At 40.5% G+C, this 13,280-nt stretch overlaps 1 protein-coding gene across 1 annotated transcript; it reads left to right on the top strand.

Moving 5' to 3' along the window:
- Positions 1,555-2,082, top strand: LOC107646668. The gene is made up of 2 exons (XM_016350835.1): positions 1,555-1,695; positions 1,783-2,082. The coding sequence occupies exons 1-2, from the start codon at positions 1,555-1,557 to the stop codon at positions 2,080-2,082; spliced, it is 441 nt and encodes a 146-aa protein (XP_016206321.1).

Here is a 13,280-nt window from a genome sequence, read left to right on the forward strand (position 1 = left end):
CAGAGATTGTTGGTTTGAAGCAATCTATGGTTATCTTGTAAATCTTAGTCAGGAAGTCAATTATGTTTATCAGTTGAATTATGAATAACCAGTAGAGCATAAATTAAAAGTTACTTGTTGTGTAGTAATGGAGACTATGTTGGAGTTTTGGAGATGCTTTTGTCTTCTGAATCTCTGCTTTCCCCCTGTCTTCTTCTTCACGCACGCAAGGTTCCTCCTATGGCAAGCTGTATGTTGGTGGATCACCATTGTCAATGGCTACCATCCGTCCTCTCAGTGAAAAAGGAGTTGTTTAAATACTAAACTAGTAACCTAGGTTTACAAAAAATGAATAAACTAAGATAGATGGTGCAGAAATCCACTTCTGGGGCCCACTTGGTGTGTGCTGGGGCTGAGACTTAAGCTTTACACGTGCCTAGGCTATTTTCAGAGTTGAACGCCAGGTTGTAACCCATTTCTGGCGTTCAACTCCAACTTGTAACTTGTTTCTAGCATTTAACGCCAGAATGCAACATGGAACTGGCGTTGAACGCCAGTTTACGTCATCTATCCTTGAGCAAAGTATGGACTATTATATATTGCTGAAAAGCCCTGGATGTCTACTTTTCAACGCAATTGAGAGCATGCCAATTGGTCTTCTGTAGCTCCAAAAAATCCATTCCGAGTGCAGGGAGGTCAGAATCCAACAGCATCAGCAGTCCTTTTTCAGCCTGAATCAGATTTTTGCTCAACTCCCTCAATTTCAGCCAGAAAATACCTGAAATAATAGAAAAATACACAAACTCATAGTAAAGTCTAGAAATATGAATTTTTCCTAGAAACTAATGAAAATATACTAAAAACTAACTAAAATATACTAAATACTACATGAAATTAACCCCAAAAAGCGTATAAAATATCCACTCATCATGTTCCTTTGGGGCTTCCTTATTATATAAGTATGTATACTATTATGCTCAAGCCGGTTATCTTCGCAAACTGAGTCCTGGGCCTTGATCTATGTATTTTGGCACTCTTTGTATATTTCTTCGCTTGAACTTACTCCTTGTCTGTTCGTATACGTTATCGATCAGAGTGTTGTGCTTTTTAATTTAACGGTTTTGATTTACCCACTTTCTTCAAAGGCTCCTAGTAATAAACATTTTTGCAATACTATACGTACTAAATTTTGTTTTTAGAGGTCGTAATACCTCATCACCTCTGTTTTATGACTTAAGCATAAGACTCTGTGTGGTAGGGTGTTACATTAGGGTATCAGAGCAGTTCGTTCCTATAGAGCTTGAAGGACTCATTGACTATGCTTCTGTGCATTCTCTATGTTTGTGTTTATGTGCTATTCGGATATCTGATTGATATAACTGGCATAAACGTTCATGAGCATGCATTTGGGACTTTGAGGCACTAGACTTCCAATATTGAGACTGATCAACTTGATATCGATTGTTTGGTGTGTATAGGAACCAGATGGCGCCTTATGGACATGATTGAGGCCGTGGGAGAAGACGTGTCGGTACTCAAGGGCCAGAAACCAATCAGAATGACCCTGTGAACTTCATGGCTGCATTGCAGAACATGGCTGCTGCTATGCAGGCCACTGCTGAGGCACTCGGGCAGCAGATGAACAACAATAATCATAATGGGGGAAATGGCAGAAATGGGACTCAAGGTCCAATGACATTGGCGACCTTCTTAAAGGTCAATCCACCGAAGTTCAAGGGGACTACCAATCCAACGGAAGCCGACACTTGGTTTCAAGCTATGGAGCACGCACTGTAAGCGCAGTTGGTACCTGAGGAACAATGCATCGAATTTGCTACTTACCTGCTTACTCGGGAAGCGTCACATTGGTGGGAGGGGACCCAACCTCTTATACAGAAAGGCGATGATCCGATTACCTGGGATGCCTTTCAGGAGGAGTTCTACAAGAAGTACTTTTCAAACTCCGCTAGGACGGCCAAGGAACTAGAGTTACTGCAGTTGAAGCAGGGAAATATGTCTGTATCTGAGTATACGAATAAGTTTGAGGAGTTGTTCAGATTCTTCCGCATGTGTCAAGGAGCTTCGGGAGACTTCGAGGAGTGAAAATGCATCAAGTATGAAGGAGGGCTCCGAAGTGACATCTACAGCTCAGTAGGGCCCATGGAGATCAGGACTTTCTCCGAGTTGGTAAACAAGAGCCGAGTTGCCGAAGAGTGCATGAAGAAGGTAGCTGCAGAAAGAAGAGGCCAGAAGGGATCATTCCCACTGAACCGAGGGAAGAGTTTCGCTCCGAGGGGTCCATCCTTCAAGCGGGGAGGTTTTGCACCACAAAGGACTCAAGGTCAGAATAACTTCAGAAGGCCCAACAACAACAACAACAACAACAACAACAACAACAACAACAACAACAACAACAATATTCCGGGGAGGAGATTTGGAAAGCAGTCTCAGAGCGAGCAGGCATGTGCTAGATGTAGGAGTTACCATCCCGGTGTTCCGTGTAAGGCTGGTTGTGGTTTATGCTACTCATGTGGGAAGCCGGGGCATAAAGCCTCAAACTGTCCAGAGAAGTAGAAATAGGGTACTGGGAGAGCACAGCAGCCTGGTCGGGTGTTTACTACCTCCACTGTGGGTGCCGAGGGGTCCGAGACACTTATTCGAGGTAACTGTGAAATGGTTGGTCAGATTTTAAATGCCTTATTTGATTCTGGAGCATCGCATTCATTCATTGCATTTGAGAAGGCTAGTGAGTTGGGACTAAAGATCGTGGTGTTAGGTTACGATCTAAAGGTGTATAATGCCACCCACGAAGCCATGATAACTAGGTTAGGGTGTCCGCAAGTTCCTTTTAAGGTTAAACAACGTGATTTTGTTCATGACTTGATCTGTTTGCCGATGACTGGTCTCGATCTTATATTAGGATTGGATTGGTTGTCTAAGAATCGTGTTTTGTTGAACTGTTTTGAGAAATCGTTGCACTTCATGCCAGAAGGGTCAGAAGGGTCGGTTGTGGTGAATGGTTGTTACTTGAACTATGTGGTAGTAAATTGCTCGGGGCAGGAATGTCAGGGTGTAATGTTATTAGCTGCCAGTGTATCGGGTGAGGAACAGAGCTTAGAACAAATCCCAGTTGTTTGTGAATTTCCTGAGGTGTTTCTTGATGACATTGAGGAATTCCCTCCTAGCCGAGAGGTTGAATTTGCGATTGAGTTGGTGCCGGGAACAGGGCCAATCTCGATTTCCCCTTACAGAATGTTGCCTTTGAAAATGGCTGAACTCAAGACTCAGTTGGAAGAATTAATGAGCAAGCACTTTATTCTCCCTAGTGTTTCTCCGTGGGGAGCGCCGGTGTTGTTGGTGAAGAAAAAGGACGGGAGTATGCGGCTTTGCGTGGACTACAGGCAACTGAACAAGGTCACGATAAAGAATAAGTACCCACTGCCGAGGATTGACGATCTCATGGATCAGTTACAAGGAGCTGGAGTGTTCTCCAAGATTGATTTGCGATTTGGATATCACCAGATAAGGGTGAGAGATGAGGACATCCCTAAGACTGCTTTCAGAACTCGTTACGGTCATTACGAGTATACTGTAATGTCTTTTGGGTTGACAAATGCTCCTGCAGTATTTATGGACTATATGAAATTATGAATAGAATCTTCCGCCCATTCTTGGATAAGTTTGTTGTCGTCTTCATTGACAACATACTAATTTATTCTAAGACCGAAGAAGAGCATGCCGAGCACTTGCAAACCGTGTTACAAATTCTGAAGGAGAGGAAATTGTACACCATGTTGTCTAAATGAAAATTCTGGAAGAGTGAGGTGAAGTTTCTGGGTCACGTGGTGAGTAAACAGGGGATAGCAGTAGATCCTGCCAAGGTGGAAGCAGTGATGGAGTGGAATCGACCGACCTCAGTTACGGAGACAAGAAGTTTTCTGGGCTTAGCTGGATACTATAGGAGGTTCATCAAGGGTTTCTCGCAGATAGATTTTCCATTGACAAAGTTAACCCGTAAGGACGCGCCGTTTGTTTGGACTCCTAAGTGTGAAGAGAGCTTCCAAGCATTAAAGCAAAAGCTGACTACCGCGCCAGTGTTGGTGTTACTCGAGTCGACTGAATCTTTCGAGGTGTATTATGATGCCTTTCTAAAGGGTCTGGGGTGCGTGCTGATTCAGCATCGAAACGTGGTGGCGTATGCCTCACGACAGTTGAGGCCTCACGAAGTTAATTATCCAACACATGACTTGGAGCTCACTGCGGTTGTGTTTGCGCTATAGGCGTGGAGGCATTACCTCTATGGGGTTAAGTTCCAGGTTTTCTCTGATCACAAGAGCTTGAAATACCTCTTTGATCAGAAAGAACTTAATATGCGGCAGAGGAGGTGGATGGAGTTATTGAAGGACTACGACTTTGAGTTAAATTACCATCCGGGGAGAGCGAACGTTGTGGCAGATGCGTTAAGTCGGAAATCACTGTATGCTTCTTGGATGATGCTTTGAGAGGAGGAGTTGCTTAGAGCATTCGAAAGTCTGAAAGTTGGAGTTCAAGAAGTGTCTAGAACTCTGTGTTTGAGTCAGTTACAAATCTCAAGTGATTTTAAATCCGAACTCTTAAATGCTCATCAGAACGATGATGTGTTGCCGAAGGTATTACCTGCCATTGAGCAAGGGAAGCAATGGAGAGTGTTGTGGGATCCAGATAGATTGTGGAGATTCAAGGGTAGGATCATTGTGCCGGATGTTGGAACTCTGCGGCAGGATATTTTAAAAGACGCGCACAAAAGCGGATTTTCTATTCACCCTGGGAGTACTAAGATGTACCAAGACTTAAAGGCTATGTTCTGGTGGCCTGGTATATAGAATGATGTGGCGGAGTACGTCTCGAAGTGCTTAATTTGTCAAAAGGTGAAGATCGAACATCAGAGACCTTCTGGGACGTTGCAACCTTTGGAGGTTTCGCAATAGAAGTGGGAGAGCATTGCGATGGATTTCGTGTCGGGATTGCCGAGAACGAGGACCAGTTTTGATGCTGTCTGGGTAATTGTGGACCGACTGACAAAGTCGGCTCACTTTTTACCCATTCAGATGAACTATACCCTTGAGGAGTTAGCGCGCCTGTATATCATGGAGATTGTGAGACTTCATGGTATGTCGACGACTATAATTTCTGACAGAGATCTCCGATTCACTTCGCGGTTCTGGAGTGCATTTCAAAAAGCTTTTGGAACCTGTTTGAGCTTAAGTACTGCTTACCATCCTCAAACAGATGGTCAATCTGAGAGGACGATCCAGACCCTAGAAGATATGCTGAGGGCTTGTGTTCTAGATCAGCCGGCGAGCTGGGATCGGTATATACCGCTAGTGGAGTTTGCGTACAATAATAGCTACCATGCAAGCATCAGAATGGCCCCATATGAGGCTCTGTATGGGAGGAAATGCCAATCTCTGCTATGCTGGTATGAAGCTGGGGAGAAAAGTCTGTTGGGGCTTGAGATGATAGCTGAAACTACAGAATAAGTTAAGAAAATCAGAGATAGGATGCTCACTGCTCAGAGCCATCAGAAGAGTTACGCCGATCAGAGGCAGAAGCCATTAGAGTTTGAGGAAGAAGACCATGCTTTCCTTAAGGTTACTCTGACAACAGGAGTAGGTAGAGCGATTAAGACAAAGAAGCTGAATCCTCGATACATCGGTCCGTTTCAAATTCTGGAGAGGGTTGGACCGGTGGCGTATCGGATGGCTCTACCACCTCATCTTTCGAACCTGCATGACGTATTTTACGTGTCACAGCTTCGAAAGTATACTCCTAATGCTAGCCATGTGTTGGAACCGGAATCGGTTCAGTTAAAGGAAAACTTGACTCTGCCGATGACTCCAGTCAGGATTGATGACACGAGTATCAAGAAGTTGCACGAAAAAGAGGATTCATTAGTGAAAGTGGCATGGAGTCAAGCCGGTGTTGAGGAGCAGTCCTGGGAGCTTGAGTCAGAGATGCGAGCAGACTACCCACACCTGTTCTCAGATAACTACATCCGAATTTTGTGGGCAAAATTCCCATTTAGGTGGGTAGAATATAAAACCCGGTTAATTAATGGCTAATTAATCCATAAATTAAAATATATTCTAGAAAGTGAGAAATGAGATTTTTTAAGGTTTAATGTGGTAGAGAAATTTAAAACGAGAATTTCGACACCAGTTTTAAAGAAATCGGCCCACGATTGGGCCGAACGGGCCAAATTGGGCCAAACGGACCCAAGTTGGGCCCAAGGGCCCAACCAAGCCTCATTTAATGAGAGAGCTCAGCTCTCTCTTCCCTCCCAAACACAACAAACACGCTGAAACAAAGAGAAGGGGAAGGAGGAGATGTTCCAAACCCTTGCTCCAACTTCAATTGATCATGTCTTTTGATCCGGAGCTTCGATCGACACACCGTTTGTGGCCACGCAATCGCAGCGTCGAGCTCTACAAAATCCACACAAGCAATCTTGAGGTAAGTCACAGTTTCACCTTCGAATTCACAGCCCTTGATTTCGAGTTTATTGGGCAAAAATGTTGAAATTTGTGAGCTCCTTGTGTTATAGGATCAAATTAGCTTGAGGGGAAGGCCTATTCTTACTCCCTTGATCCTTGGGCTGGTAAGTACCTCAAACCCTAGTGGAAAATTCTGAGTTTTATGATTTTGGGGTTGAATTGTGGTGTTTTGGTGTGATGTTATGGCTTAGGCTTTGTATATATGTATGTTAGAGCTTGATTGGTGGTTTTGGCAAGCCTTGGAGTGGAGCTTGTGCTTGGAGGACTGTTGGTGATGCATTGAGACTTTGGAAGTTGAGGAAAAGTGAATTCGAGAGTGTTTCGGGAGGAACGGGAATCGGCCAAGGTATGGTTTCGGTTTCCTGTATCTAAAATGTAATGTGGTGTGAAAACATAGGCTAGTCATCTTAGGATAGGGCCTTGGAATTGCTGATGTGATTGTTGGTTAATTTGAATTGAATTGAAAATGTATGAATGATGGTGGAAATGATGGTGAGTGGTTGTATGCATTGTTGTCAAACTCTCGAGTTAACTCGTAAACTCGTACGAGTTTACGAGTTTAGATATAGAAACGAGTTGACTCGCACATAGACTCTATCTTGAGTAAACTCGGCTAGACTCGGCTAGACTCGGTCAAACTCGGACAAACTCGTGAGTTTAGGACCGAGTTAGCGAGTTTGTATTTTTCTTCATTTTTGCTCAAAAAAACGTCATTTTGAAACCAAAAATATACTTTTTTTGTTAGGATTACGATAACACTCCCAAAGAATGAAAGAAAACTCACTCATAACTCACTCATTTGCGCCGTTTCTCTCAAGTCTCACTTTTTCCATGTTTTGCCGCAGTCGCTGTTCCCCGTCGAGCTGTCGCTGTTCGCCTGCGTCTACTACCTCTGCTCTGATTTGCGTCATTGTCTTTGTGAATTTTACCTATGTTGCCCTATACTTTGTATTTCTTCACATCTCCACTATCCGCAACTCCATCATGCTATCACCGTTCACGAGTTCGACTATTTCTCCTACAGTCTTATCTCTGCTCTGGTTTGTGCCATCGTGAAATCCATGACTCTTTGTTGCCGTCATTTCGTGCTGCTGCTGCACCTTCATCACCGCTGCCTGCTGCACCCTTGTCTTTGATCTGCTGTTGCTGGGACTTTGTCCCTTCTTTTCTTCTGTATCCTCTATTTTTTGTATGCCTTTTGTCCTTTTTTTGAGCATTTGTTTCTTGATTTAGTTTTTTTTTCTTTTTAAATTTTATTGCTTCTAATTATAGCCTATTGCTTATCGTTTATGTTAGATGGCCAGATGGTTCATCCATTTATGGCTGATTAGTAATTAATTATTTTTATTAAAGTTAATTTGATTATTTGATATTGTTCAATGTTCAATTAAAGATTTAGTATTACAGATTTAGAATTTTTAATTTTGTGTGTTCTATGTTGTATTTGTATAAGAATAATTATAGAAGATTTGAATATGTATTTTAAAATATTTGTTATAATGTATGCTACTATTTTAATTTATTATGTGCTCTATGATTGATATTATTAATTTTGAAGGGTTAGAATTGAGTAAATATATATTTTCTATGAATATATATATATATATATATATATATATATATATATATATATATATATATATATATATATATATATTCATAGAAAATATATATTTACTCAATTCTAACCCTTCAAAATTAATAATATCAATCATAGAGCACATAATAAATTAAAATAGTAGCATACATTATAACAAATATTTTAAAATACATATTCAAATCTTCTATAATTATTCTTATACAAATACAACATAGAACACAAAAAATTAAAAATTCTAAATCTGTAATACTAAATCTTTAATTGAACATTGAACAATATCAAATAATCAAATTAACTCTAAACAAAATAATTAATTACTAATCAGCCATGAATGGATGAATCATCTGGCCATCTAACATAAACGATAAGCAATAGGCTAAAATTAGAAGCAATAAAATTTAAAAAAAAAAAACTAAATCAAGAAACAAATGCTCAAAAAAAGGACAAAAGGCATACAAAAAATAGAGGATACAGAAGAAAAGAAGGGACAAAGTCCCAGCAACAGCAGATCAAAGACAAGGGTGCAGCAGGCAGCGGTGATGAAGGTGCAGCAGCAGCACGAAATGACGGCAACAAAGAGTCATGGATTTCACGATGGCACAAACCAGAGCAGAGATAAGACTGTAGGAGAAATAGTCGAACTCGTGAACGGTGATAGCATGATGGAGTTGCGGATAGTGGAGATGTGAAGAAATACAAAGTAGAGTGTAACATAGGTAAAATTCACAAAGATAATTGCACAAATCAGAGAAGAGGTAGTAGACGCAAACTTCATAACAGGTGAACTCGTACGAGTCTACGAGTTAACTCGCGAGTCGAGTCTAGGTCAGCTCCACGAGTTTACTTAGACTCGCGAGTTCGACAACCTTGGTTGTATGGGTTGATAAAGCATGTATTGTTGTATGTTATATGGCTTTAATATGTTGGATTGATGATAAGGTTGGGGCTCTTGATGATGAGCATGGTTTGAACTTTGATAATGATATGGGTATATATATATATATATATATATAATATGGTGACTGATGTATTGAATATTTGTTGGGAGATTGGGATATGAGAATTGTTAAATTGAGATTTTTGGCTAAATATGGTGGAATTGGTGGGTTGATGAATGTATGAGTCATTGGCAATGATTGATGTTGGAAGGGTAAGTTTTGGTGGGCTTTGAATGAGTTTGGTAAGTGTATGTTGTGAAATTGGGAATTTATGAGTTTTTGGTAAAAATGAAAATTTGGTGAACTTTCACGGATTATATCTTGAGCTATTATTTTCGAAACTTAATGATTTTTATATCAAATGAAAGATAATTTCGTAAGCTTTAAAATGGTTCAAATTTGGTGGAAATCTGAATTTTGTAGAAGAAGATATGATCATTAGAAATTTGGGTTAAAATTCTGAATTCTGCAACTTCTGCAGAATTTGTGATTTCTGGTTTGTGTGCGCACACACACTCCGCAAGAATTTGGTCCTGTGCGTATGCACAGCTTTGTGCGTCCACACACGCGGAGATAGGGCTACTGGTGGCAGCGTTAGGACGCCCTGTCCGCACACACAACCAACGAAGGATTTCGAGTTGTGCGCACGCACATGCCTATGCGCACGCACACGTTGGGAATGGCACACTGGTGGCGGCGCTAGCACAAGTTGTGCGCGCGCCTCACCCTATGGATTTTGCTTTCTGTGGGTATGCACAGGCCTGTGCGTACGCACACATCTAAAAATGCTCCTGGGTGTGCGCACACACACCCCTGTGCGTACGCACGCGACCTAGTTCTTTTCTAAAAATTCTGTTTTCAAGTTCTTCACATTCCCAACAAGCTTGTAACCTTCCGAGATATTATTTCATACTTATAGACCCTCAAGTTCATTTCCTAATTCTTGAATTGAGATAGAATGCCTAGCGAATGAGAGTAAGCTAGGGGAGAGGGTAACTTGTGGGTGAAGAAAGAGGATGATATGGTGAATTAGGATGAAAGATGATGATATGAGTTGTTGAGGGGGATGGTGGGGTGCTGTATATGATGATAGCTGGATGGCTGAGATGGATATTACTGTATGGCTGTGATTAAATGCATATATGCTGAATTGAATTATTGACATTATGATTATTGCACCCCACCTATCTGAGATACGAGTTTTTCTTGGGTGAAAGCAGTGGCTAGCCACCACGTGCTCCAGGTGGAAACTCGATACTCTGCTGACCCTATGTCGTAAGTGTGGCCGGGCACTGTGAAAGTCCCGGATGAGCTCGCCCCCGTAAATATACACCAGAGAGGGTGTTGGATATATGTGATATTATGATTTATGTTGAGTATAACTCGAGTTGGGGATGCACAACAGAGGGACAGTCCAATGGTTAGCTACCAGGACTTGTCGGGTTGGCTTCATAACCGACAGATGTGACTCATCAGCCACTAGGATAGGCATGCATCATATGCATTATATGTGATTTGTTTGAATTGCCTAAGTAATTGCATAATTAAATGCTACTTGATTATTTGCTATATTTGAATCCTATTTGTAATTTCTCTATTTGTAATATCCGTGTTTATTGCATTGGTTCCGATGGTGGTTGGGAGGTTCGGAGGAGTTGGAACAGGGAGTTTTAGATAGCTCTGAAGACCCTTAGCTAGTTGCCTGTTTATCTTTATGATTTAGTTTTATTTTAAGCTTAATTTATCTGTTGGAAGTTCTAGGATTGCCTTCGGCTTTCCCATGACATTACATGTTAGATATTTGGGCACTGTTACCAAGCTGAGAACCTCCGGTTCTCACCTATGCAGATTTTTGTGGTTTTCAGATGCAGGACGTGAGGCTCCTCGCTGAGGCATGCTGGAGACTTTCTTTTGGCGGAGATCCTTGTATCTTGGGATTTTATTTTGATTATCATATACCTATTTAGATACTATATTCTCCACTGTATATGTATTTTGTATTAACTCATCTTAGAAGTTATTTTGGAGAAACAGGTTTTTTTTTATTTTGTCTGTTGGGTTCCTTTGGGGCTTCCTTATTATATAAGTATGTATACTGTTATGCTCAGGCCGATTATCTTCGCAAACCGAGTCCTGGGCCTTGATATATGTATTTTGGCACTCTTTGTATATTTCTTCACTTGAACTTACTCCTTGTCTGTTTGTTTACGTTATCGATCGGAGTGTTGTGCTTTTTAATTTAACGGTTTTGATTTATCCACTTTCTTCAAAGGCTCCTAGTTATAAACATTTTTGCAATACTATACGTACTAAATTTTGTTTTTAGAGGTCGTAATACCTCACCACATCTGTTTTATGACTTAAGCATAAGACTCTGTGTGGTATGGTGTTACACAGTTCTGGTCTTAAGTGAGCGCTACGCTTCGCCGTCCTCACTAGACCCTACTCAATATCTCAGGCAAGGTTTTGAAAACCGAACTGGTTATTGAACTGTTCTAGCTACTGGTTTACTGGTTTACTGGTTCAACCGTAATTCAACCAAAAAAACATTTTTATAATAAAATAATGAATAAAATATAAATAAACACATTGAACCATAATATTATGATCTCATTCAATTACAATCTCAGAAGTCAAAATAACAAAAAAAATCAACACAATCACAATATATGAACTGAAGGATAAAAACTACAAACATATGCATCAACACTGCTATATTTCTAGTTAACAGTCTCACCTGAAAAGTTTGAGTATATTCTTGATAGTGGAGAAAATATTATTATTTTTGTTTACTTCAAAGGAAAAAGGTTCATCTATGAATTTAGATCATAAAAAATATGATTACTTTCTGATGGGTTTTTCGTGTTGCTTTCCAGCAAAGTAAGATCCTCGATCTTGGTTTCAGTTTTCTGCAAAGTAAGAATTTTAGACTCAATAGGCAATTACAAAAGAGACATTACTAGTTTACTGAAACAGAATAACACTACTAGTGCCTAAGCTAATGGAGATTCTAAGCAAGCTACCTTCCTTGAATTACAAATTTCTAGTACACATCGAAAGAAAAATGATAATGAAACAACATACAGATTCTCTAGTTCAAGCTTTTTCAGCAATGAAAACTGCTTTGCATTTCGACTACTTCCCCACCAACAACCATATTAATCACAACACCATCTACAGAAACAAGTCATAAAATTTTATCAACAATAATCCAATCCACCACCGTTTTCTAGGAGCAGAGTGAAAGAATCAATAAACCAAACCCTAATGAGATTGATTCACAGAAACGATACCATACCATCTTGAATTGAAGCCTGTCCCAGGAATCACAAAATTTTAAAGAAATCACAGAAATCAAATCACAAACAATCCAAAAATATAAATTATAATGAACAAAATCAAAATCCCAAGAATAATCAGAATCAGAAATATAAATTATAATTAATATAAATCACATAAATCAGAACAATGCTATAATAATTAACAAATTCACCAAAGTAAATTAAGAATACATAGATATGATAGAAAACCCTAAAACCAGTAACAACAGCTAGAAGCATATAACAGAGCAGGTCCTTAGTAATAGGGGGAGCAACACTGACCAGTGGAACAGAGCTTCGCGACGGAGGCAAGAGGCGAGTCCGGCGACTGTGCTTCCACTGCCGAATCGTTAGCTGCATGAGCAAGAGTGAGGGAGTGAGCTTTGAAGCTCCAACTTGCGACGCGACAAGAGCAGTCCGGCGACTGAACGGAAGTGAGGGAGTGAGTGAGCTGGCGTTGAGAGGAACGACGAGCTCGAGATTGATGGGAGGGAGGGAGTGTGTGTTGCTGCTACGCCGTTAGAGTGAGTTAGGGTTGCTGGGTTGGTAATGGTTAGGGTATTAGTGGATCAGCTCACAAAACGGTAGCGTTTTTGGTAATATTCAGAAAAGCGGCCGGGTCCCGGTTCGGTCCGACCTACCGGTTCTTGGCCGGTTTAGCGGTTCAATTTTGGTTTTCTATTTTTGCGATTTTAGCATATGACCGAACCGTAATTTCCATCGGTTCACGGTTCGACCGATCGATTCGAACCAGTTTTCAGAACCTTGGTCTCAGGTGAGTGCTACGCATCACCGTCCTCACGAGACTATATTCATAATCAATGAACATAGATAATTTTAAATTTCAATTTTTTTAAAATTTCAAATTTTAGAATTTGAAATCATTAAATTTTTTTAAAACAAATCATTT

This window comes from Arachis ipaensis, chromosome B06, assembly GCF_000816755.2.
Source record: "Arachis ipaensis cultivar K30076 chromosome B06, Araip1.1, whole genome shotgun sequence".
NCBI classification, from domain to species: Eukaryota; Viridiplantae; Streptophyta; class Magnoliopsida; order Fabales; family Fabaceae; genus Arachis; species Arachis ipaensis.